General features: G+C 40.5%; 2 protein-coding genes and 1 long non-coding RNA gene across 5 annotated transcripts; 2 read left to right on the top strand and 1 right to left on the bottom strand.

Annotated features, from left to right (window-relative positions):
* Positions 1–1,995: 1,995 nt before the first annotated feature.
* YPEL5 (yippee like 5) lies at positions 1,996–20,749 on the bottom strand. 3 transcript variants are annotated; one of them, XM_073897213.1, is made up of 5 exons: positions 20,600–20,730; positions 19,153–19,341; positions 18,487–18,532; positions 5,628–5,792; positions 1,996–3,915 (listed from the first exon to the last, which is right to left on the bottom strand). In XM_073897213.1, the coding sequence occupies exons 2-5, from the start codon at positions 19,215–19,217 to the stop codon at positions 3,691–3,693; spliced, it is 501 nt and encodes a 166-aa protein (XP_073753314.1). In that variant the 5' UTR covers positions 19,218–19,341; positions 20,600–20,730; the 3' UTR covers positions 1,996–3,690. The 3 variants fall into 3 exon arrangements, with proteins under 3 accessions (XP_073753314.1, XP_025723790.1, XP_073753316.1); XM_025868005.2 differs by lacking the exons at positions 18,487–18,532; positions 19,153–19,341 and having other exon boundaries at positions 20,600–20,749; XM_073897215.1 differs by lacking the exons at positions 18,487–18,532; positions 20,600–20,730 and having other exon boundaries at positions 19,153–19,320.
* On the top strand, positions 10,301–12,746 carry LOC112820909 (protein mago nashi homolog 2-like). Its single transcript, XM_025868007.2, has 2 exons — positions 10,301–10,588; positions 12,578–12,746. The coding sequence occupies exons 1-2, from the start codon at positions 10,325–10,327 to the stop codon at positions 12,677–12,679; spliced, it is 366 nt and encodes a 121-aa protein (XP_025723792.1). The 5' UTR covers positions 10,301–10,324; the 3' UTR covers positions 12,680–12,746.
* A 117-nt stretch (positions 20,750–20,866) lies between the features above and the next one.
* LOC112820612 (uncharacterized) lies at positions 20,867–23,126 on the top strand. Its single transcript, XR_003207209.2, has 3 exons — positions 20,867–21,090; positions 21,454–21,590; positions 22,701–23,126. It is a non-coding gene; the product is annotated as an uncharacterized lncRNA (long non-coding RNA).
* Positions 23,127–26,423: the final 3,297 nt, after the last annotated feature.

The following is a 26,423-nucleotide window of genomic DNA, read 5'->3' as shown; positions in this document are numbered from 1 at the left end:
TTTTAAGCAGGTGGACATCGTATTAATCCTTTTTTTTCTTGTTCATGCTTCTAAGTCTTTTGGCCTCTTTTTGAGAAATACCTGTTTGTACCAGGTGGTAACATACCATAAACCATACATTGCGTTAGCACCCTTACCCGCAGGGAATACATCCAAGGCCCCAGTTGATGCCTGAAACTGCGGATAGTACCAAACCCTATACATGTTGCTTTTTCCTATAATTTATAAATTAGGCACAGTAAGAGATTAACAATAAAATAGAACAATTGTAAGATACTGAAACGAAAGTTATGTGAATATGGTTTCTCTCAAAATATATTGTACTGTTCTCACCCTTCCTCTTCTTGTGATGATGTGAAATGATAAAATGCCAACATGACTAGAGGAAGTGAGGTGGATGATGTAGGCATTTTGATGTAGGTCAGGCTACTCCTGACCTCTGACTGTATGTCGGGAGGATCATCTGCTTCCTGACCCGCAGGTGATTGAAATCTCAGAAACAGAGACCATGGATAAAGGGAGACTACTGTATCGTGAGTTTGAATAACCCTTTCAATAGTGATGGTCATGTATTTGCAGGTAAGTTATGTTTGCATTTGGGTAAAAAATCTGGATTTCTTGGCTTTACCTCAGAGACCAATCCAGTATTGGGAGAGGCATAATTCACTGTTTACCAAGTCTCCCAGGTGGTCAGATTACAGATGTTAAAAGCCCAAGTATGTTGAGTGTTGTCCAGGATCACAAAACCCTTAATGGTGCTTTGGAATGTATATTTTATGCCAAAATATATGTTTCAATTTGTTAAGTCCCACTATTCTAAAATAAAGCCATATAATTCATACTCAATTTTAGATGGGTATGCATCCTAATTTTTCCTTTTCCGCTTTATTTCTAGAATTCTCATATTAGTGCAAAGTGCTAGCCTAACAGGAGTTTTTCAGTTTAATCTTGCTCTACTCCCAATTCACACCTTCCTTCCCTAGAAGGTTTTATATGGCTCCTGGTGGGAAGTTGGTGTTAAAAACAGGCATGGAATAGTGGATGTCTAAACTGAGATATTTTTATAACTGGTGTGGAAATGAACCATCATAAACATGTCTCTGAATCTTTTACAACTGGTAGTTTCCCAATACCGCTGGATCCAAACTGCCTGTGGACTGATTTCGGCCCGGGGTTGGGGCCACCTCTGTACTGAAGCATCCCATAAGATTTTTATGAATAAATAAATTTAGAAAATAGATAACGCTATTTTTCTCCTCCAATCCAAAAGTAGCCACTTACAAGGGTAACTTAAATTGTTACAGTAATTACTAATAAACGCTTAACCCCTAAAATACTCACTTTAGGTTCTCTTTAAATAAAAGCACTCATGTTTAAAGTCAAAACAACTTATGGCCACTGTCACCTAAAATGAAGAGGAAGGGTTCTGAAGTCTTCAAAGATTAAAGCTTTACCTGTACACCCCCCAGTAATCCGCTTATCTTGTGGTATACTCTCCCCTGTATTTGGTCAACCTCTTCATCCCAAAGCAAAATCATTCCCATTAAGTGCTTTCCCATCTCCAGTGAACAGTGTGTTCATTTTTCAATAAACAATCCAATCTGACTTCTTCGTTCATGTTGCCTTTTTTTCAGTTTTGCAAATACAAGTTTTTAAAAGGAAGGCACAGAGGACTTCGTTGTTTGTTGTGGTACCTGCCAGTTGCCTAAGTTAACCTAGTGATAGCACATTTTTTTGTTCATATATACTAAACTGTAGTTTGTCAGTGTCTGAGGCAAAATGATCACACAGAAGTTACTACTGGTAAATTCAGTATCTCCTGGTGTAGATTAGGTTAAATTAACTAAGCCAGAATATCACCTTATCACTAACTGAAGAAAGCCATAGCTACTCAAAGGTATTACATATGTGTTCACATTAAAACTAAGATAAGATGATAAAAACTAAGTTAAAACTAAGACAAGGATCAGTGGGAAATAAGTAGTATTGCACCAATGCAAGACAAAATATACTTTATTGTGACAGCAAATGCACATAGCGCTGCAGGTAAGGCATGCTACCAGGGATCTGCATATAATCAAAGGCCAGTATGGAAATGAATGGGAATGAAAGCTGTTTCTTAAAGCTTGAAGATTTATTCCATGGTGAAGGAAAGATCATTTGTGTCCACTTATCTCAAATGCAGTATTATACACCTACTTAATCAGACACCTATGCCTCTAACCAAGAGCCGGAAAGCAAAGAAGAGAAACTTAATCTTAACTATACTCAAGAGTCACTTCTAATATCAATGACAGAAAGATTTTGCTAGCTGAGGCAAACATCCTTTATAGACAAAGACCTAGAGATTGAGCACTCAAACATCCATTCATACATTTAAATAATTAGCCAATTTTAATGTCATTTATTCCACCAGAAACAAATACTAGAATACCTAGAAATAGTTTGGATAAAGAAACATTTATATTTTAATACTTCATAATGTTGTAAGTTTCGGGCTAAAATAACACCCTGAGTCAAATTTGATCCCTGAAGGGACCAAGTACAGTTTTAATTTCAATAGCTGAACTTTGGAGGGAAGATCTGAGAAAATAATGCTAATGACAGATCTAGTCCTTTGATGAAACTATTAGGTTCTACGGACTTGTCAAAATCAACACCAAACTGAGGATAGGCTGAAAATGCTTTGCAAAGCATTATTTTTAGATAGGCTCCTTCATTTTCCCTTCTTTTAAAACAGATGCAGATGAAATGCTTTCTGCATGAACGCACACTGACATTCTGTTCAACTCTTTTCTAAATGCAGTACTATGGGTTTAAACAGTATGCTTTAATTTTAAACACAGTAATCTCTTCTACACAGTCAATTTAGCTCGAGAGAGGAAAAGAAACACTACCATGAAAATTACTTATCAAATACTCCGCTCTTCTTTTAGAAGGTGTTTTTAAAAGCAACACAGGACCAAAAACATCCAACTATTACTTTATTTATATTACTATGCTTAAGTTACATGGAAAAGACAACCAAGCAGTTCTGCCCCATTTCAGGAAAAGTTTCCAATCAACACCAATTATGTGGTGACAGAGAACTAGGAACGGTGACATCTTTGGGTCATGACTGACAAGGAAGGATGGGCTCTGGTGCTACGGTTCATCTCCAACAAGAATATGGCACAGCGGCCAGCACAAGCCATACTAACACTGAACCTTTAGCGCTGGTCACAAAGTCGGGTCTCTTCCCTGAAGCTAGCAAATCAAGTGAAATAACTGGGTTTAAAAAACATTTTTTTAAATGAAGCCCAAATAAGTTTAAAAACCATGCTCTTGACACATTTTCCTTTCAAAATTTACATAAAACACACTTTTTCACTCTAACAGCCCAGATTTTTTTTTCCTCACATAGCCCATCATGTAGCTGCAGATAGACTATTCTGCCTCAAGATGTAAACATAGGGAAAAAAAAATTAACGGCATCTGCATAATATTCTCTCTACACACTGCTGCTGGATGGAAAATTGAAAATTAAAAAAAAAAAGAAAGAAAGAAAGAAAGGTTCCATCTTAGATTCTCACAACTTCTTGTTCCGCAGTTCATGAATCCGACCCTGATGCTAAGGTGACAGTGTATGTAAGTAGATTTTTGTTTTCAGTGAAGGAGACCTGGGAAAAGATGGGAGTTATCTCTTTTTCTTCAAGAGTTATCAGATGGTACGTGCTCCTCGAAGCCCTCACTCTCTCGTACTAGAGCGCGTTCCAGGATCACACGGCCTTCCTTATAGCGCTGGCTGTCTTCAGTGGCGAACTCATAGATCCATCCCAGTTTGCTATTGCAGTTCTTGCAGCTCACGTCTCGAACCATGTGGCGGCCAGTGAGCATGACCCGGTCTTGAACTTCACTGTACTGCAGGTTAACTACCTAAGAAACATGGGAACACAAAATTGCCAAGCCCTGTGAGTTATCTGCCAAAGAAGTACACATTATTTTGGTTGGTGCAATAAGAGCAACTTCAGAAAAGCAAACAGCAGTTGTTACTTTAGTCAAACCTACAATACCCTTCCCAAGAGCTATTTTTAGAAGTTGCTGGGAAAGGCAAATATCTGGCAACTGCACTGCACTGGCCATCTAATGCAATCTTGCATTACCGTACCATGTACTAGTCCAAGCTGCACTACTTATATATCCTGTAGTTACATTTCTGTTGCAGTGAAGAGTCCTCCACCTGGAGCCATAAAATGTTGGTTTGGGTCCAACTGTTATCATTCACCATTCAATGAGGAGTTCAAATAAGGCTACCAATGAAAGAGAACCTAGTATATAACAGGTATTCCACAAGACAAAAAAGCTTGCCAAATTTGTTTCTAGAAATACATTTTATATACAAACCGACTGGGACACACGAGGCCTACTACATTGTGATACAGTTTTCAAATGGGTTCAAATAATCTGTGAAGCATTTCCAGTGATTCTGAACATCCAGTAATCCTCTATGCTTTACTTTCCTGTAAACGGCCAGACAGTAAATATTTCTGGCTTTGAGGGCTGTATGATTTTTGTTTTAACTATTCCAGAGGCCATCTGTACATGAATGAGCACGCTGTGCTTTATTAAACTTCATTTACAGCAACAGGTAGCTGGCCTGCCATAGTATACCAACTCCTGCTCTGTACCTAAAGAAAGATCAAGAGATCTGCACTATCATTTCTTTCAGAGAAAAGCTTATTTCTAAATGGAACAGAGGGGTGTCCACTGGGGAAGTCTAGCTGACCTTTAAGAGCAGTACCCTGGACTAGTTCTGCCCCTCAGCCTAAAAGATTTGGAAATTCAACTCTGCTAAAACACATCAGACTCCAGGAGGCAGAATCACATCAACCAATTTTATTTTATTTCATTTTTTAAAAAATTTTATTTATTTGACAGAGAGAGACAGTGAGAGAGGGAACACAAGCAGGGGGAGTGGGAGAGGGAGAAGCAGGCTCCCAGCTGAGCGGGGAGCCCCATGTGGGCTCGATCCCAGGACCCTGGGATCACGACCCAAGCCAAAGGCAGACGCTTAACCGACTGAGCCACCCAGGTGTCCCTCACATCAACCAATTTTAAAGCAAGCCAGAAATCAGAGGAGACAGACTAGTCATTAATTTGTAAATCAGGGAACACTCTTCCTGTTGGCATGCAATAAACCACAACATAATCAGGATGACTGGTGAGCATAAATTAGAGCAAGGGAAACTGGTTAGATGATCTTTATTCACTTGCACTGTCAAACTATGAAAGCTTACTGCAGCTCTCCCTAGGATAAATCAGTGACATGGGTATAGGGGTACTTCTGCCCCTTCTTCCATAGTGCGTGAAGTCACTACTAAATTCTTACACTGAATGTTTCATGAAGCAATGAAGACTGCCCTTCTTATTGTAACACAGTCTTCAAACTCCCATAGTAAAACATCACAGTCTAGGAATGCCTTCCTGAGGTCCCAAAGACAAACTAGTGGACACTCTTTCCTGCATGCAGATTACAGCTCTCATTTGGACTCTTTCTGCTATCTCCAAGCTCTGAGGGATACTCTGGTATTGCTGTCAAAAATATCCACTGAACTCACTTAGGAAATGAAGCTGGTTTTCCCACCAACCTTGTTAAAAAGAAATGCTCTGCCAGTGGCGCCTGTGAACCGTGTGGAGATGAGTTCTGAGCGGTTGGTCAGGATTGTATCGCAGTTTGCACAAGAAAACAGACGGGTACCACCGATATGATCGAGGAAAATTCTGCCCATTTTTATAGCTGAAGTTCTAAAAACCTAGAAGCAAATGGAAAAGAACAAGAAAGCATTAGGATTAAAAAAAATTGTTGGTATCTACTTGGTGGGGGTCATAGAAAACCATTTATATATATATATATATATATATAATGATCTCTGCTTTGTAGTTCTCAGTATGGGAAGTAGTTGACTCTGTGCTAAAGGATCCAAGGTTCATGCACTGAACAAACAGGCATACCAAGCTAAGAACTGTTTAGAAGCAGTGAGCCAAGGAAGCAAACATGTTTAGGCAAGGTTGGAACAGTATCACTTCTCTTTTGGCTGGTATGACAAACACAGGAAGAAAGTGGAGTATCAGAAACCGAATAATGAGAAGCACAGGCAGAGATGTGAGAAAAAAGGCTTTAGCCTAAGTGTTAAGGGTACATTCTGAGCATATGTAATCTGAGGAAAGACTTGTGGGGCACGTGTGGGTGATCACAAGAGCAGAAAAAGGGACAATCAGAAATGGGAAGAGGGTAGTCCCGGTTAAGAGAGGGGGTAGCTCTGGCCATCAGGCACCCTACAACCATGGAGGGGCGATGGCACTACCAGCAGTATGCTGGGAGTCTGTGAGGCACTGTACTCGGTGCTTTTCTTTTCTTTTCTTTTTTTTTTTTTTTTTAAGATTTTATTTATTTATTTGAGAGAGAGAATGAGAGATAGAGAGCACGAGAGGGAAGAGGGTCAGAGGGAGAAGCAGACTCCCCGCTGAGCAGGGAGCCCGATGTGGGACTCGATCCCAGGACTCCAGGATCATGTCGGTGCTTTTCTTATTTCAAAATCATCCCAACAACTCTGTGAGGTTATCACCCCCATTTCATAAATTATCCAAGGTTATTAACTGATCAAAGGTCACAGGGCTTTCAAGTACAGAAAATCATGACCGGAATGCAGTTCACCCACCCTAAAGCCAAAAGTCTTGCATTACCCTGGCATAAGGCTAGGAAAACAAGCACAGAAAAGAAGGGAAAGATGAGCCATTATTACATAACTTGTATTTAAGAAACCATACTGATTCAATAAATCACAGAAGTGCTGAAACACTGAAACAAGAAGCTTTGAAACCCAGATTCTGAAACAAGGATAATCACTTCAGTATTTCAAAAGTTAGAGTTAATATGTGCAACTCCTTGAATTCATAGCAATTAATCCCCTTAAACACTATTTTTTAAAGATATAGATATAGTCAAGAATACACTACAGCTCTCATTAAAGAATTTATTCCTGGTATAGTTTTCAGCTCCTGCGTTTTGAATATTTGTATCACCTATCTTTAAAATGGCATGCAGAGCTGATGTAGCTGCCACTATGAAAACAAACTCTAAAATCTATGTTTCTAATAAGAATCCACTGTCATTTTAAATTTGGGGAAATTTCATTACAAATTAAAAATTCCATCATTCCTTCTTACATATGTGAACTTCCTTTAGTTATTAGGCAGTCCTAATGTCATCAAAAAAGTCATCACAAAGGTTATGACTTCCATTAAACATTTTGATATGGAAGTTTAATAAGAATGAAAAATGGTAAATACAATTAAAATTTGTGGCTAGTGAAAGGAAAACCACTGCCCATTAACAAACATGTCAATGAATAAACCCTGGGTGAAAACAAGACTTAAGAAATATTTAGCTTTTTGATTACATTTCTGCAAAATGACAACAAAAGAGTTACTACTGTTTTACAGCCTTTAAAATGATAGCACTACTTTTTTCAGATGCTTCAGAGCACAGTATTTGTTACATAAAGGTCAGAGGTTGCAAAATTTAGGCCTGCAGGCTGAATTCATTTGGTGGCATAGGGATAAAACAGTGAACAAAACAACCCTTCCCTTACGAAACATATGTGGACATGTTTAATTTGGCCCACAAAGTTTATTAATAAAAAACACCTGGGCCACCATCAAACATGAAAGATTTCATTAAAGAGCCTGTTTTTTTTTTCTTTTTTTAAACAATAGGGAGATCTGGCCCACAGGGCACGTGTTCTCCTGTGGCAACAATGACTGGAGGTGAGTGGTAGCTGCACTCCCCCAAGGTCATTGGGTCTGCTCAGTCACCACTTTGCGTCACATAATTACTTCCCCCGTAAGACATCTGGGTTTATGACTCTTCATATAACCACAGCATACAACAACTTGTGAACAGGTGATCTGGGTCATGTTTCTTACTGCTGCTCAACTACAGAAAGTAATCAATAGCAAGGTTTTACAGTCTTACCTCTTAAGACACAGTCCTCAGATTCCATAGTTCTCTGAAAACCAGTATAGTGCAGTGATTTAGCCTCCTGCTTGGGCTTCTGGGACTCATTACTTTAAAACGAATTTTCCTTCAAACTTTTAAATATTCATATTGTAACTTCTTTCAACCATAATGCAGTATTAACTAGATGTTTTTGAACTGGCCATGGCAGACACAAGGCTGCTGTGGAAAACGTACTGAGACTTCAAAATGAACTCTCCCTGTAACTTGTGCCTACATCATTCTATCTTTAACTCAAAATTACCATATAGCTGTGACCATTTGCTACTGGATATAGGCAATCTCTTTATTCCTAAATGGGGTAAAGAGATTTAACATGTTTTTTTCTTCCTTGCTTCAAATTCAGTCTATTTTTTACTTTTACCCAAGTATTTTTACTGGATTCAATTGCATGATTCATTACCAAGACCAAAAATATCTGTGCACAATCACTATTCCTAGTTGTGATTTCCATTTATAGAGTACTATATATGGATATAAAACTGTAAAATTAGTTCTTATTTGCCAAAAAAGAGAGGCTAGAATGCCATGGAATCTAGCAAAAGCAAGCAAAACGTCCCTTTCTATCAAAGGTCTGATCTTTTGGAAGTAGAAAAACCTCTGCAGGGTCATTACGTTCTAGGTGTTAAGCCTTAGTTTTGCAAGGCTAGAAACAACCTACTGACTCACACTATCCAAATTCTCAAGAGGCTGCTATCAATCAGAATGCCACTTTATATTTAAGGAGAAAGGTCATTAAAAAGCTAAGACGTAGTGCCTGAATCAGACTCCTTTGGACCTGGAGGATATACTGAACTCTGCCTTAGACCTAGTAATTAGTGTCTACACTGTATGGGACACTACTTCACATACCACATTTAATCCTGACAGTTTTTTAATCGTCACTCTATTTCTGCAGAGGAAGAAATAAAAGTCTATGTGACTTCCTGACACTGGCCAAACTGGGGCCTGAAATGAAACCTTGCTCCAGTTGTTCTTTTCCCTCTCCTCATTCTCTAGGGACCAGAGGGCTGCCAGATTCATGGCCTTTCTCCCTCAGATTTATCATGTACCCTTCCTGCCTCCATGCTGATCCCTCCTGTATTTCCTTTCTTAGGTGGTGGCCAGTTCGAAAGACACACTCTCCTAAACTAGTAAACCCTGGCAACCTCTCACAAAACTTCCTAAATCACTTTTGGAGGTCTTTCCTCCTTCCCCATCAATGTCTTAATTCAAATTCTTATCCCTTCTAGATAAACCTCTTGTGGCCAGGGAGTGTATATTATTAAATGCAATGCACATTCACAGGTACCCCTACATTTCTGCTAAATTTGATAGCACTACAAAAATAAGGTCAAAGGCATGTGCTTTAGTCATCATTCTCTTTTTTTTTTTTTTTTTGAGAGAGGGAGGAGAGAGAGAGAGAGAGAGAGGAGAGCGGCAGAGGATGAGAGAGAGAATCCCAAGCAAGCTCCATACCTAGCACAGAGACAACTTGGGGCTTGATCTCACCACTCTGAGATTACTCCTGAGCCCAAATTGACCGAGCCACCCAGGTGCCCCACCATCTTTTTCTATGAGCTCATACAGACCACTCCTCTACAAACTTCGAAACTTTTCTTCTGACAGAATAGAATATAGCTAATTCTTTTAGCAAAAAAGTCTCCAGATTTTTCAAGGAATAATTTACATACCATAAAATTTAGCCACTGTTTAAGTATACAATTGAACGATTTTTAGATTTATAGGGTTGTGCCACTACTTTATATCACAACCCAGCATTAGAATATTTCTATCACCTCCCCAAAATTCCCACAAAGCCCTCTGCAGTCACAGGCAACCAGTGATCTACTTTTTGTTTTTACATTCAAAATATTTCCCAGATATGCTAAGTATCTTGCTTAGACTTAGAAGAGTTCCAAATCTCTTCAGCCACATATTTTATTTTTTAAGATTTTATTTATTTATTTGACAGAGAGAGAGAGATAGCAAGAGAGGGAACACAAGCAGGGGGAGTGGGAGAGGGAAAAGCAGGCTTCCTGCAGAGCAGGGAGCCCGATGCGGGGCCCGACCCCAGGACCCTGGGATCATGACCTGAGCCGAAGGCAGATGCTTAACCGACTGAGCCACCCAGGCGCCCCAGCCACATATTTTAAAAACACCTTAAAATTGAGCTGCTTTTACACAAGACTAATGTTCTCGGTGCTGACTCTAGGGGCACCTTACTGTGTCTCTAAGTAATAAAATACATGCTTTGGGAGGCCTTGGGCTGGCTTCAGGGGGACAAAAATGGCTATGGCCAGCGATTTCTACCGGCGCTACTATGTAGGGCACAAGTGCAAGTTTGGACACAAGTTTCTGGAGTTCGAGTTTCGGCCAGACGGAAAGCTAAGATATGCCAACAACAGCAATTACAAAAATGATGTCATGATCAGAAAGGAGGCTTATGTGCACAAGAGTGTAATGGAGGAACTGAAGAGGATTATTGACGACAGTGAAATTACAAAAGAAGATGATGCGTTGTGGCCTCCCCCTGACAGAGTTGGCCGACAGGTTCGTATTCAGTGGTTCTTTACATGCGTACTTGTTAGAAATTGGTGATATAATTGTTATGTTTCTCCGTATTTACTTAGCATAGATCCCCCTCGATTCTTTGGTTTTCCATTTAGTAGGTACCCGGTAAATACTCTAATTTTATTTCACTTAATTTCATTTTCTGTTCTACCTCTGAATAGTAAAGGAGTCAGTGCAGAGCTCTAAACTTAGACATCTTTCTGACCAGTCTTCTCTGTAGCCTCACCGGTTAAAGTTAGGATGTTTTCACACTGTTATGGATAATTGCTGTTGTATGTTAATTACTTCTGTTAAGAATAAGTACAGTGTTTGTGAAATTCAAGAGAAGATTCTTATTGATTGTAAAATTCACTTTCTTCATTTTTATAACTTTGAGAACTCTTACTTGCACCCTTATGCCCAAAAGAGGGATTTGATTGGTTTCTTTGTTCAAAGTGATCATTGCTTTTGCCTCTTATTCCCTTCAGAGTAATTAATGTTTCTCAAAGGGCTTCTGGAGAAGTTTGAAGGCTTAGTTTCACTCTGTAGAAAGACAGTTTGGGCTTTTTCAACTCTTGAAGAAATGAAATACAACTCCTGGAGGAAGAAACACTTAATTTCACTTTTGTATATTCCTGAGAATTACACTTTATATCCCCTTTTTTGACTAAAAGAAAATGTGGAGAAGTCAAATAGATGCTGACATTCTGTAGCAGTCATTTAACTCTTCTATTTAAAGAAGTATTTAGGAAAGCAAAGGTAATAGTTAACAGTATTTATGTTACACATTGTAAATACTTTTAAAAAGTAAATTTAAATCTCGGTTTGTTTTATGCTATAGGTACCTACGTACTAAAAAACAGACACTACAACAGGAAACCTTTTATCTCTTTTAGACTCAGGGAGAACCCAGTATTTTCATCTACCAACTTGATGATGTATTTATATGTTTTGGTTAGTGGGGAGGGGTAGGCATATTCCAGAAATCATCTATTGGATCTTTAAGTCAAAGATTTTATGATCGTTTGAGAGCCTTAGTTCTCCATTTTTGTGCGTGCCAAAAACTGTGCATAATTAGGTCCCATAATGAAATACAGAGCTAAGACCATCTTTAATGGCATTTGTTATTTAACCTTATAAATCACTACACACATAGCCTCGTAATTATTGGTTTTAGATTTGCAGATAAAATCTAGAGAACAATTTCTACAATAATTATGGCACGCTAAGAATGTCTATAGCATGTTGTATTTGTTTTAGTAGGTCTTAATTTTCAGTGCTTTGTGAAGTCAAACCACAATGAGTCTTTCAGTCTTAATAGCCGAGGACTCAAATATCAATACCTTCACTTCTCGTGATTGTATATACATCAATGTTTTTTGCCTATGCTTTATGAGTCTTGTATTTTGTATTTGTAAAATACCCTGAGAAGGGTGTTTTAGGGATTACAGAGTATGTTTGTAAAGTCCCTAGCAGTAGGGCCTCATACATAGTAGATGCCCAAATGGTGCTATTAGTATTGTGCATTTTACTTATAAAGCCTGGTAGAAAGGTTAAATGTGCTTGTATTTATTTATTAAAAATAGGTTTATACCCATATTTATAGCATTGTGCTTCAAAGTTATGTGTTTAGTTTTTAATGACATAAGAAATGTTTATGTGTACTCTTACATATATCATTCATATTTATAGTATCTTATTTATGAGATCTCTGGAAAGCAATTCTTGGTTGATCCTAAATTTGGGGACTCCTGAGCAGTTGATGAGGTTTTTATTTTACAAACATAGTTTATGTCTGTCAGGTCAAGTTTCTTTTCCTTTTTCTTTTCCTTTTCCTTTTCTTTTTTCTTTTTTTCTTTCTTTTCCTTCTTCTCCTCTATGACTGCTAGAAAACTTGCAGCTAAATTGGGACCTCTTGGTAACAAGAATACCAATACCTCTGAGGTGGAGTTTTATATTAACTACATTAATCTATTTTATTTTTTTCAGGAGCTTGAAATTGTAATTGGAGATGAACATATTTCTTTTACAACATCGAAAATAGGTTCTCTTATTGATGTAAATCAGTCAAAGGATCCTGAAGGCCTTTGAGTATTTTACTATTTAGTACAGGACCTGAAATGTTTAGTTTTTAGTCTTATTGGATTACGTTTCAAGATTAAACCAATCTAAATTGTAAAAAAAAAAAAAAAAAAAAATGCTTTGGCATCTGTCAGTGTTGAAGTTCAAGTTTATAACCAAAACTAGGGCCAAAATCATCATAGCTAAAGCTTTAAGATGTTTTCTTGCTTTTTACAATCTCAAGCAAAAAACAGTAATAATCTTAATTTTAATAAGTACCATTTCCCAGATAATTTTATAAGTAAGTCCTCTTTGGTACTAGCTTTTCTTACTTCCAGGTAATTAAAATCGTTAAAAGCTTGAAATAAGTACCAAACATGGTTGTTTACTAGGAGCCTATTATCAGTATCTGAAAGTAATGGAAACTGAAGGGCCAGGTTAAAAATATAAGTGAAATTCATAGATGATCTAAAGATCACATTTTAGTAATTGTTTCAATTTCCTTCCCCCTCCAACAGTACATTTAGCTAGCTAGAATTTTCCATTTCTATTTTAATAGGAGACCCCGGTGAAGCAATCACATTTTTGAACTCTTTTTACAGAATTTTTAAAAAATTCACAGGATTTACAGAATCTGTAAGAGAAAAAAAGTTTTGCTTTGAAAAATTCACAAAATACAATGTCTCCAGGAATGTGTAACAGTTGACCCTTGAACAATGTGAGGGTGGTGGTTAAGGATGTCAACCACGCGCCCCCCCCTGCACAGTGGAAAATCTGCATATAACGACTCCCCAAAAACAGGTTGACCCGAAGCCTGACAACATAAACATAAGCATCAAATAACACCTTTCGTATGTTGAATGCATTATATACTGTATTCTTACAATAAAGTAAGCTGGAACAGAAAACATTACAAAAACCATGAAAAAATACATCTACGGTACTGTATTTATTGAAAAAAATCCACACATAAGTAGACTCATGCAGTTCCAACCTGTGTCCAAAGTCAACTATTTCAAAAATTAGACAATATGGACTATGTAATTTCCTTGAGTCCAAGTCAATAAAACAACTTTCTAAAAATGGCTCTTTTTAGTTGAGATTTAAGGGTTTTTTCTTAAAGCAGTTTTAGGTTCACAGCAAAAAAACGCCTGCCAAGATTTTTCTCTTTAAGAAATCCATGAAAGGCAGGTTTTTGTATCCATATAAGTTTTTGGTTCCTTTGGGTAAATACCAAGGAGTATAACTGCTGGATCATATGCCAAGTCTTCCAAAGTGGCTGTACCATTTTACAGTCCCACCAGCAAGGAATGAAAGTTCCTGTTACTCTACACATCCTCTTCAGCATTTGATGATGTCAGGGTTCAGGATTTTGGCCATTCCAATCGGTGTGTGTGTAGGGGTATCTCGTTGTTTTAATTTGCATTTCCCTAATGGCATATGATATGGAGCATCTTTTCATATGCTATTTGCCATTTTTAAAATCAGGTTGTTTTCTTTTTGTTGAGTTTTTAAGAGTTCTTTGTATATACTGGATAAGACCTTTATTGATGCCTTTGCAAATTTTTTCTCCCAGCCTGTGGCTTATCTTCTTGCACTCTTGATGTCTTTTGCACAGAAGTTTTTAATTTTAATGAAGTCCAGCTTATCAATTATTTCTTTCATGGATCATGCCTTTGGTGTTGTATTCAGAAAGTCACTGCTATACACAATGCCATCTAGATTTTCTATGTTACCTTCTAGGAGTTTTATAATTTTGCATTTTACATGTAGGTCTGTGACTGATTTTAATTTTTGTGAATGAGGTGTAAGGTCTGTGTCTAGATTTTTTTTTTTTTTTTTTTGCATGTGGAGGTCCAGTTATTTTAGCACTGGTTTATTGAAAATACTATCTAGGGCGCCTGGGTGGCTCAGTTGGTTAAGCGACTGCCTTCGGCTCAGGTCATGATCCTGGAGTCCCGGGATCGAGTCCCATATCGGGCTCCCTGCTCAGCGGGGAGTCTGCTTCTCCCTCTGACCCTCTTCCCTCTTGTGCTGTCTCTCATTGTTTCTCAAAAAAATAAATAAAATCTTTAAAAAAAAAAAAAAGAAAATACTATCTATATGAGGAAATTGAAAATGAAATTGTAAAAAACAATTTAAAAAAAATGAAATTGTATTTCATTTCCACTGTACTGCCTTTGCACCTGTCAAGTATCAGTTCATGATATTTATGTGGATCTCTTTCTGGGCCCTCTATTCTGTTCCATTGATCTATTTGTCCACTCTGGTCAATACCATACTGTCTTGATTACTGTACCTTTATATTAAGTCTTAAAGTCAGGTAGTGTCAATCTTCTGACTGTTCTCTTTCAATATCAGATTGGCTATTCTTTTGCCTCTCTATAGAAACTTTAGAATCAGTTTGTTGATATTCACAAAGTAATTTGTTGGGATTTTAATTGGTATTGCAATGAATCCAAAATTGGGACTAATAGTGTGACAGCACTGAGTCTTCCTATCTATGAACATGTAGTCTCTCCATTTATTTCCTTCTTGATTTCATTTTTTTTTTTTAAAGATTTTATTTGACAGAGAGAGACACAGTGAGAGAGGGAACACAAGCAGGGGGAGTGGGAGAGAGAGAAGCAGGCTTCCCGCGGAGCAGGGAGCCCAATGTGGGGCTCGATCCCAGGACCCCGGGATCATGACCTGAGCCGAAGGCAGACACTCAACCGAGCCACCCAGATGCCCCTCCTGATTTCATTTATTTTTCCTCATATGGATCTTGTAACATTTTGTTAGATTTATACCTAGGTATTTCATTTTTTTGGATGCTAAATGTTGTTTTTCATTTCAAATTCTACTTGTTCACAGCTAATATATATATATATATATATATATATACATATATATATATGCATACACACACACACACAAAATCAGTGTCAAATACGGTATCTTGTTCTTTGTCTGGCTCATTGCTATATACTTTCCTTAAAAGCAGTGGTCAGCAAACTAAGGCCTGTGGGTAAAATTCAGTTCACCACCTGTTTCTTAATGGCCCACAAGCTAAGAATAGTTTTTATGCTTTTAAATGGTAGGAAAAAGACATCAAAAGATTATTTTGTGACACAGAAGAACTACATGAAATTCAAATTTGCATCCATAAATAAAGTTTTATTGGGACACAGCCACATCCATTTGTTTATACTGGAAAGCTCTCTCACTGCCATAGCAGAGTCTGAATAGTTGTGGCTGAAACCTTATGGCTTGTAAAATTCACAATATTCCCTATCTGGCCCCTGACAAAGTATGCTGACCCCTGTTAAAAATGCTTTCAGACGGCAAAAAGGGCTTTTCATTTAAAAAGCAGTCTTTCTCAGTAAAAAAATAAACTTAGTTGGCACTCAGATTTAAGGATCAACAGAGTATTAGACAGGATCAATTTAATCCTGCTCCCCTTTTCTTCACAGATATTCCTAGCTAAAATCTTTAACTTTCTATAATCAGATCAGCTCTAAAAAGATTGCAAAAATAAATAATATATACCACCTAACTGCTGCCTCCTCTCTCTGCATCCCCAGGATTTAAACAATGTGGCCCAGATACTTGATTTCTGGAATCAGACAGCCTGGGTTCAAAACTCAGCTCTGCCCCTTAAAGCTGTGTAAACTTTGGATAAGGTATCCTCTGCTTCTTCATCTGTAAAATGGAGATACCAGTATCCATCTCTGAGTTGTGAGAATTCAGTGCAGATTATACATTATGAGAATAGTGCCCGGCACACCACAAATGTTAAACAAAGGTCAATGCAGTAAAATCAGATTTCCTTCATCCACATTCCCCACCCCAACTTCCCCATCCTATTAAAGAGGAAGGCGGACGCCTGGGTGGCTCTGTCGGTTAAGCGTCTGCCTTTGGCTCAGGTCATGAACCCAGGGTCCTAGGATCAAATCCTCCATCAGGCTCCCTACCCCCCCACCCCCACCCCCATGCTCATGCTCTCTCTCTCAAATAAATAAAATCTCTTAAAAAAAAAAAGAGGAGGAAGAAAGCAAAACACAGAAAGAACATGAGACAAATAACAGTTAACTGGCTTCACCTCATGTTAATTACTACAAAGCTAAGCTAAGCGAAGAGGTGACAGAAATTACAAGCAGAAGGGAAGTTAGAAACCTTCTGAAGCATCTCAAATTCTCATTGTCACAGTTCCAGTCCTCCTTGTAATTAATAATCCAGTTGGGATCCAACCCTGGCAGGTAGATTTGGCCAAAGAAAGCATCACACTGCCCAGCCCTAAAAATACCAGGGAGAATAGTAAGTATTGATTTGCATCTGTAAGGACCCACTGATGAGAAAAACACCCTGTTCACAGACTTTTCCTCTGTAAACCAATTATTTCCTCAGGGCATTTCCATGGACCACAGAACAGACAATACTGGGACTCTACCTATTGCTGGACAAGTGAGTGGGGTTTTTCCAATGCCAGGAGGTGGTTGGCAAATGCAACCTACAAAGACTCTCTCTAGCAGGGAACTGAATGTGCAGAGACCTAGTGCAGAAAGGGTTCAAGAAATCTGCCCTTCCAGAGGAAATTGTATTTTGCGATGGTTCTGGTAAAATGAAAACACGCTGAAGCCTGTTTATCTGTTTTTCAGTCTCTCCCCTCTCCAAGACAAAAGAAGGAACAAAACCTAAAGACTTTTGTTTTCGGTAGATTACTATAATTAACATTTAATGCTATTGTTCTCTCATCAACTATTTTCATACTGACTTGTGACTAAATTCTATTGAAAACTTAAAAGGGAGAAAATAAATTGAGTTCAATCCATAAAACCAATTTACCAATTTTTGTACAAAATATTTACCAAACCAAGGTTTCAGTGACAAGCGAAAGTTGTTTTCCTCTTGTTCTCTTGTAATACCCGACCAGTTTCCTTTGCTGTGTCAAATGTTTTGGTTGTGGAATCAGGTCTTCAATGGGCAGTAACCTATATTTTTGTTTTTGTCCTTCAAATAATGCCTTTGTTGTTGAATGTTTTCCAGGTTTACTGTATTTCTATTAATACTTATTGTTTAGTCATCACTAGAAAATAATAGTTATGTAACTCAGTGAGGCAGCTAAACCATGAGTTGGTAATCTCCCCAAAACACCCCACTGTCAAGACAAATTGAGATCTCTCAGTTGTTGTGATGCAATACCATGAGTCAAAAAAGCCTTATTGGGTGGACTGGAGTATATTAACTGTCTGGTTTCCCGATTAAGGTGTCAAGTGACAAATTCATGTCATAGCTAAGATTCAGTTCCTACATTACCCAGATATTAGGACACAGGATTACCAGAAAACCAGATAATGATTTATATAGCCATTTAGGCTCTATAAAACCTAAAATGGTATTTTGGGCACAAATGTACTTAGGACTATCTTCACATCTCATGAATATATTTAGAACTAGCTTTCACATCTCATGAACATATTTAGAACTATGTTGGAGGGTAGTGTCTAATTTAATATCTTCTTTTTAGGGTGCCTGGGTGGCTCAGTTGGTTAAGTGACTGCCTTCGGCTCAGGTCATGATCCTGGAGTCCCCAAGCAGGGAGTCTGCTTCTCCCTCTGACCCTCTTCCCTCTCCTGCTCTCTGTCTCTCATTCTCTCTCTCTCAAATAAATAAAATCTTTAAAAAAAAAAAACTCCTTTTTAGACTTAATTTTGGCTTTATTTCCCTTCCCTTTTGTTTCTAAACCTTTTTCTCTCTTCTATCACTTCAGTAGAGCGAAAGACAGGTTAAGTGGGGAAAGGTCCTTGATGATCCAACCATATATTATTTTTAGAAACCACATGCATGTTATTAACCTTTTTAGAAAAGTTGTTTCCTAAAAATCCAATTTCTGTAGTTCCCCTGTATAGAATTAAATAAGTTACCTGAGCACATTTTATTATCTCCCTCCCCTACAGATAAGATGGTTGCTAGAGATAAACTTAAAAAAGAAAGTCAACCAGTAGGCCTATAGTGGGCACTGAGATGGGTGAGGATATGATAAAGTTAGATATGTCCTTTCCAAGGAGGTACATTCTACCTTGTGTTCCACTACATTCCCAGAAAGATAATGGGATAAATGGAAAAACACATTATGTGCCAAATTCCACAAGCTCCACCTTCTCACTATCTGTAAATGCTTCAGGCCTGTTTTTCCTTCTAGGCCTGTCTGCCCACAAGCCACCCACAGACTCTCCCATTTTCTAGGTCTAAGCAATACCAATCCATTTAAGAATGCTTCCCACTTCACTCACCCATTTTTTTTTCCACTGCCCCATTTTGAAACTCCCATGACACTCATTTCATAGTTTGCTAACACGTACGTTTGTACTGTTACTCAATTTCATTTGTCTATGACTTTTTACTAAGCTACAGGCTTCCAAAGTTCTTGGTAACTTCCTTATCTAACACAGTACAAATATGCAATCAAGTTTTAGGAAAAGAACCGACCAAGATACTTCACATCTGGCAGAAATATTTACCCTGGGAACACTTCGTGTATTTTGGTTCGTCTGTATTGGAACAGTGCTGCAACAACTGTATACATGGCCACGCAAAGTGAGCTAATATCCTATTACCCCCAGTGTGACTTCACCAGCAAGTCTAGTTTTCCAAAAACACAAGGTTAGCTAGCCTGAGGTTACTTCAGGTTTTCCATCTGTCAAGGAGACCTGGAATAAAAATCCTCAGATTACCGACAGGGCTCTGTAAACAGAAAAAGTTTAAAAATAAATGAGCTGTACACGTTCCCAGACTCTCTCCCTTGAGGAGCGGGGGGAGAGTAATGGGTGTCAGGAATAAACAGATCTTTTGGTAGCAGTTCCGTTTTCCAACGCCCGCTGTTCACAATACTCATTGTCCTACCTAGCTACCTGGAAGGAGGGGAGAATAAAGGGGCTGCAAGAGCACGCCCACCCTCCCACCGTGGGGCGAGGCGGGCGCGACCCGCAGCCGCCCAGACCCCGCCAGCCGCCCGCGGCCCCAGCTGGCCCCAGCTGATTGCGGGCACGTGACGCCGCGGGCCAATCGGGAGGGGCCGGGCCGAGCGCGGCGCGGCCTCCTCCCGCACCACAAACACGGGCCGGAAACAGCTGAGCGGGCGGCGGCGCGGGGTCCCGGCCTGGCCGCCGGGGCCCGGGGACGCCCGACGGCCGTCTAACAGTCGCACCCCGCCCTCCACCGGGCCAGCGGGGCCCCACGCTCGCTTCTGGGGCCAGCCTGCGAGCTACAGGGCAGGGTGGCCGACATTCGCCAGGCGGGGCAGACACAAAGCCAACACGGCCCCCCGCCCGGAGCTAGTGCCAGGGGCCGGGACGGTGGCTCTTTTTCAAGAGGGGCCGCCCCGCGGCGTCATCATGGCCCCGCAGCTCGGCGCCGGGTTCGGACTTCACTCCGGGGCCGGGGGCGCGACGAGGCTGCCGAGGAGCAGGCCTCCGGACATCTGCGGTGGCGCGGAACCCCGGCGCGCCCCCGACACTGCGGCGGGGACGCGGCCCGTGGGGGGCGGGGCAGCCGGGGCGGGGGGTGGGGGGGATAGCCGGCCAAACTGCCCGCGGAAGGGCCTCCTAGGCGGCGCCGGGGGACCTCGTCCGGCGGGAGGCTGCGGCGGGAGGGCGCGGCCGCCGAGCTGAGGGGTCGCGGCTGTTGCGGTCGCCCCGGCTGCGCGGCGGGGGCGGGCCGACGGCGGCGGCCGCGCCTGGGCCTCACAAAGAGGAAACAGCCCAGCGCGCAGCCCCGGCACTGGGGCCCGCCCAGAGGGGTCGAGGGCGGCCGCGCTGGGACCCCGGGGGGAGCCCGACGAGGAAGAGGCACTTCCTGCCTGAGTCCCCCCGCCCCGGGCCGATCCCGGAGTGCTTCGAAGCCGTCGGCCCGGAGGGCTCCTCTGCCCCCGTCGGGTTCCGAGCCCAGCCCCCCGCCCACCGCACTCACCCCGAGCGGCTGTGAGATCCGCGGCCGCCAGCGGCTCTTCGCTCCTCAGCTGGGATGAAGCCCCTCGGCCACCCGAGTCTCCAGGTTTAGTCAGGCCCCGGCCTTGGCCCCGCCTCTCCCTGGTTGGGCCTCCGCGTCAATCACTCAGTATAGCTCCGCCCCTCGAACAGTCGGCTCTCCCGGTTGGCCCAGGACCCCCTTCATTTCTAGGCCCCGCCCTCATCCCCGGCACCCTGCCCCTTCCGCTGGGCCCCGCCCCTTCCCTGGTTCACCCTCCCCCACTCTCTCTCCCCTCCGCGTTGCTGCCCACCCCTCCCAGAAGCCGCAGACACAGGGCGAGCTCCCGCAGCTCACCCCGCCCCTGACTCTACTCCTCGTACTCGTACAGCCAATCAAAGAGGCTAACTCTGCCCCTTCTCCAGAGGCGGCCAATGTGGAGAGACTTAGGATCCACCTCCTTCCCAGCTGAGAGCACACAACACAGCATCCACGTGAGTCAGCTTCTTAAAGGAGAAGGCTCAGCCTTTCTAATTGCGGCAGCTGTAAGACATCGCGCGTCGTTAGCGTCACTAGGTGGTGGCTAAGGCCTAGCTTTTTGAGGCCCAGTGATGACAAATGAAAACAACAGGCTGTTTTTCTAGGCAAAGTAGGTGCCTAGATAGTTAAAACCTTACCGCGTCATTAGTTTGAGATTGCTTGCTTTTGTCATGCCTTATAAAGGGCCACCTTTTATTTACAAGCCCCAAACCCTTTGATTCTGGCATATAGGAAATTCTGAAGAATGTCTATGGAAAAAGGCATTTTTCAAGTGTGCCCGACTGAATTTACAACTCTCTTGAGTTTTCTCTTGGTAGTGGAAGTGATTATCAAGAAGATGAGAAAATTCTACATGGAGATATTCTACCTCTGAAAGTCTGAGATTGTTTGTTGAAGAGGGTAGCTGTTCCCCCTAACCCTCATCAACGTCTAAGATAGAAGTTGAGGTTTCCAGGTAATTACATTAATGATCTTTGGATGAAAGATCAGGATGAAGCATAAGTATTTGATGATGCCTATTTCTCCGGTAAAAAAAGTAAAGACTAACATTTGCGGTTCATCTGCAAGGTGTTTAAAGCCATCTTTAGCGGGATAGAGGTTTTTTTTTAAATTTTATTTATTTATTTGAGAGAGAATGAGAAACAGACAGCACGAGAGGGAAGAGGGTCAGAGGGAGAAGCAGACTCCCTGCTCGGCAGGGAACCCAACTGTGGGACTCGATCCCAGGACCCCAGAATCATGGCGTGAACTGAAGGCAGTCGCTTAGCCAACTGGGCCACCCAGGCGCCCTAGTGGTGTAGAGGTTTTGAAGCAAATCCTAGTTTGACTTCTCACCAACCTCAAAATCACTGGTATTTTCATGCAGTTCAGATAAAAACCTGATCATCAAAGGCAAAGGACTAGAGAAAAGGAAGTTTTAACCAGTTTTTAGTTCTCCTTTCATTATTCTTTTGTTTTTACTTAGCTTTAATTATAAAAGTAAAACATATTCATTGTAGGAAGGTCATACAGCCTCATTTCATAACAGAAACCTCTGTCCTCTGCTTACAGTTTCCTGTGCATCCTATTCTTCTGGAAACAAATGTGTATGAAAGCATATTATACCTCTTATTCTTCAACTTACTTTTTTCACTCAGTGTATTATGGCCATCCCTCCATAGCAAATGCAACTTTTATTTACAAATATATCTTTGTCTCCACAGTTTTCCATAGTATGACTTCACTATCTTTTATTATACATTTTTTTCTACAGACATACTTCAATCTTTTTCTATTAAGTATACTGCTGTAAGGAACACCTGTGTTCATTGATAATCTGTTTGTCAAGTGTTTCTGGAAATAATCATTTGAAAAGGGCATACAGTATCTAAACCCACAGGAATGAGTTTTCCTCAAAGTGAGCATTTTTAAGGACCAGGTAAAACAATGGGGAAGATATTTATTAAATAAATATATAGATAGTGCTAACTGTTCTAAGTGCTCTACAAATTAACAATTTGTAACATTTAATTTTCATGAAAACTCTATAAGGTAAATGCTATTATCTATTATCCCTATTTTACAGATGAGTAAACTGAAGCACAGTGATTAACATGCCCAAGGTCGCCCAGTAGACTTATTAAACCCATTATTTGTAAACTTGGAAGAGAATGATGAAAATAATATTTTAGAAAGATTAATCTAGATGATGGTGATGTGCAGAGTTAAAATCCAAATGTGAGGTAAGAAGGGAATGGAATGGAAGGAACAGGTATAACTTTAACAAAAATGGCTACATAAGACTGATTGATTATTTATAGATGGACTAAGAAGAATTTTCCCAGATAAGCCAGAGATTTTCTCCTGTGTGACTCATAGGTGATGACCTCCCATTACCAGGTATAGGGCAGTTGCGAAGGTCAGTTTGGAGTGGAAGATAATGGATCCAACTGATGGTGGCACACCCGTTAGAAATAAAGAATATACAGTTGAAGGTAATGTAACAGATATGGGAGAGAAAAGAAAAAAGATAAGAGATGTGAAGAAGGTCTTGTTGGGCTTTTGGTTACAGTTGTGTTATACCTTTTAGTTTAATAAAATTTGGGATAAATTAGCACTTTATAATACTGAGACATTCCCACTAAGAACATGGTATGTATCCATTTATCCATTCTTTATGTCTTTCTGTACAATTTCATGGTATGGCTGCCTTCCTTTAGGTTGTTCGTAGATCTTCTTAGGGTTGTATTTAAGTCTTGTGTCTTTTCTGGAGGTATTACGGGCTGAATCGTGCACCCCCAGCCCCGTTCTTATGTTGAAGTCCTAACTCCCAGTATCTCAGAATGTGGCTGTACTTTGAGATCCAGCCTTTAAAGAGGTGATTAAGTTAAAATGAGGTTATTAGAGTGGGCCCTAAAACAATCTGACTGGGGTCCCTATAAAAGGAGAAGATGAGGGATGTGAGGGAAATCTGGCTGTGACATTGGTCACTCCATTGATCACCAGGGTTTATTTTGCTGATATTGCTGGCTAGGGGGGGGTCCCCTTCCTCCCTTACTGCTCCACGTGCCTGTTCCTCCCTGAAGCTGCATGCTTGATGGAAGAAGGTGACCTTCCCTGAAAGAGGGAAGGACTGTTCTTTGGGCGACGGTATACAAGTAGCTGCATTCCCCTGCTACAACCCCCAAACAAGCTCTCAAGGTCCATTTATAGGAGAATGTAGGGTAGTTAAACTTCCAAGACTCCAGACATATCCAAATGAGGCACAGCAATGTAAGTTTGCCTTTCTTAAAAAAGAGAGATCATTACATAAAAAGGGACACCAGGGGTGTGTATACATATAGAAAAGACCTGTGAGGACACAGAGAGAAGGCCACCTGCAAGCCAAGGAGCGAGGCCTTGGTAGAAACCAAATCTGCTGACACCTTGAACTTGGACTTCCAGCCTCCAGAACTGTGAGAAATAAATTTCTGTTGTGTAAGCCACCTAGTCTATTGGATTTTGCTGGATCAGCCCTAGGAAACTAACAGAGGGGATAACTATGCGTGGAACTTCTATTATATATTACAACTCTTCTTGGTTATTTTATAGGAAAAATAATGACTTTGTAGTTTATTTTCCTGAATGTTCTAGATACATTATTCTGTCTTCAAATGATCATAATTTTGCTTACTTCTTTCCAGTCACTTGCCTTTTATTTATGTTTAAGTATCTTTGAGTACATGTGTGAATATATGTGTCAAAAAATTTCCTTTATTGCTAGTTTATAAGGTTCCTTTTTTAAAAATAAAAAATAGGTATGCAATTTTATCGAATAGCTTCTTGGCATCCATTAAGGGAATCATGTTTTTCTCTTATTCTGTTTCATTATGTGATATATTACAGTAGCCCATCTCCAACATTAAATGAGCTTTGCATTTTGGGATAAAAGCTCCTTTATCACTTGATAGGTGCCGACTCTGACATTCTTCCAATACATAAAATCAGAAACATGAGTATATCAACAAACCCCAGTACACCATGGTGCATTATTCTGGTTGTTGACTATACTCTCTGACTGAAACGATCTGACACACCCCAAATAGGTAGTTCAGTATGATAACTACAAACGCTACGTCAGACTTCCAGAATTCCCTTCTGTTGGTGCTTCCATGGACTTCCCCTTTGCTCTGATTTTCCTTCTTTTGCTTTGAAGGACTCTTCCACTGGAGCTGTGCCCTTAGAGGTAAGACCACCTTTCAAGTGAGTGCTTCATACACAGCTATAAGTCTCTCATTGGCTCCTCACACTTCCCAAGGCCTTGTAAATCTCTTTGCTCAATAAGCCCTGAAACACTTGGGCCTCTACCCACATGTGTTACTCTCTGCAAATAATCATGCCTTCTAATTTAGAGTCAGATTAAGATTGCTGGAGATGAGCTACCTCAGAGTTTCTCAATCTCCATATTTCTTCCTCTATCACCGATTTTCTTGGCGCTTTTTCCAGAGCTAGAACAATCTCTCTTCCTTTCCAAAGTCCTGGCAGAACACTGGAGAGCACTCTGGATCTTGAGACTCAGTCAGTCCTTAACAGAATCCACATCTTGTCTTAACAAACAACACATATTTCCTTAGGCCTAGGGTTGTCACTCCCCTCTTGTGTCTGTTGGTAAACCACGATCCCCCCAGCTCCTTCAACTGCTCTAAGTACTTGCCATCTCTCCCTTGTTTGGATCCTCCATACAAGTGATCTGCCCTCACACCCAACACCTTAGTTTAGACCCGAGTGACCTCTTATAATAACTGGTCTATCTTTCCATTTGCTGTATATTGCCATACTAGCCTGGGACTGCATGTTGGGGTTTGGGGGTTTGATTTTTTTTTTTTTTTTTTTTTTTTGGTGGTGGGGGACTGCATGTTTTTTACTTTAACCTGAACTTATGAGAACTCTGGGTAATTTAAACAGACTAGCTCCTTTAGGGAGAAACATATATATGTAAGTACAATCACAAATTAGTAGTTTACCTAGAAATATTAGTAATGTCTCCTGAGTTGCAGCCCTGCTACTTTACCAAAAGCTGTCTCAAAAGTCACTGATCATAAAATGCAGCTAAATCTTTTTGGACTACACAGACTCTGTGCAGTGTCTGAAATCATCAACCAAACATTCATTTTTCAAACTTTTTGTTCTTTTGGCTTTGGTGGTATAGGAGTTACCTGTGGTAGGCAGAATAATGACCTTTCCCCCCTCACCCCGTCATCCCTCAAGATGTCTATGTCTTAATCTCCTATGAATGTGTTATGTTACATGACAAAAGGAAATTTGTAGGTGGGGTTAATTTAAGGATCCTTATAGGGGGAGATAATTCTGGACCATCCAAATGAACCAATGTAATCACAAGGGTCTTTATAAAAGAGAGGTAGGATGGCCACTAAGCATATGAAGATGTTCAACATCACTAACCATTAGAGAAATGTAAAACAAAGCCACAGTGAGATACCACTTCATACCCATCAGGATGATTACTATCAAAACAAACAACAAAAAATGTTGGCAAGAATGTAGAAGGGCGCCTGGGTGGCTCAGCCGTTAAGCATCTGCCTTCGGCTCAGGTCATGATCCCAGGGTCCTGGGATCGAGCCCTGCATCAGGCTCCCTGCTCGGCGGAAAGCCTGCTTCTCCCTCTCCCACTCCCCCTGCTTGTGTTCCCTCTCTCGCTGTGTCTCTCTCTGTCACATAAATAAATAAAAATCTTAAAAAAAAAAAAAGAATGTAGAGAAATTAGAGGCCAGTGGACTGCTCATGGAAACATAAAATGGTGCAGCTGCTA

This window comes from Callorhinus ursinus, unplaced genomic scaffold, assembly GCF_003265705.2.
Source record: "Callorhinus ursinus isolate GAN/ISIS: 27379988/994484 unplaced genomic scaffold, GSC_fseal_2.0 scaffold10, whole genome shotgun sequence".
Taxonomy (NCBI): domain Eukaryota; kingdom Metazoa; phylum Chordata; class Mammalia; order Carnivora; family Otariidae; genus Callorhinus; species Callorhinus ursinus.
Note: the sequence above shows the minus strand (reverse complement) of the source record. Positions and strands in the feature narration are given on the sequence as shown.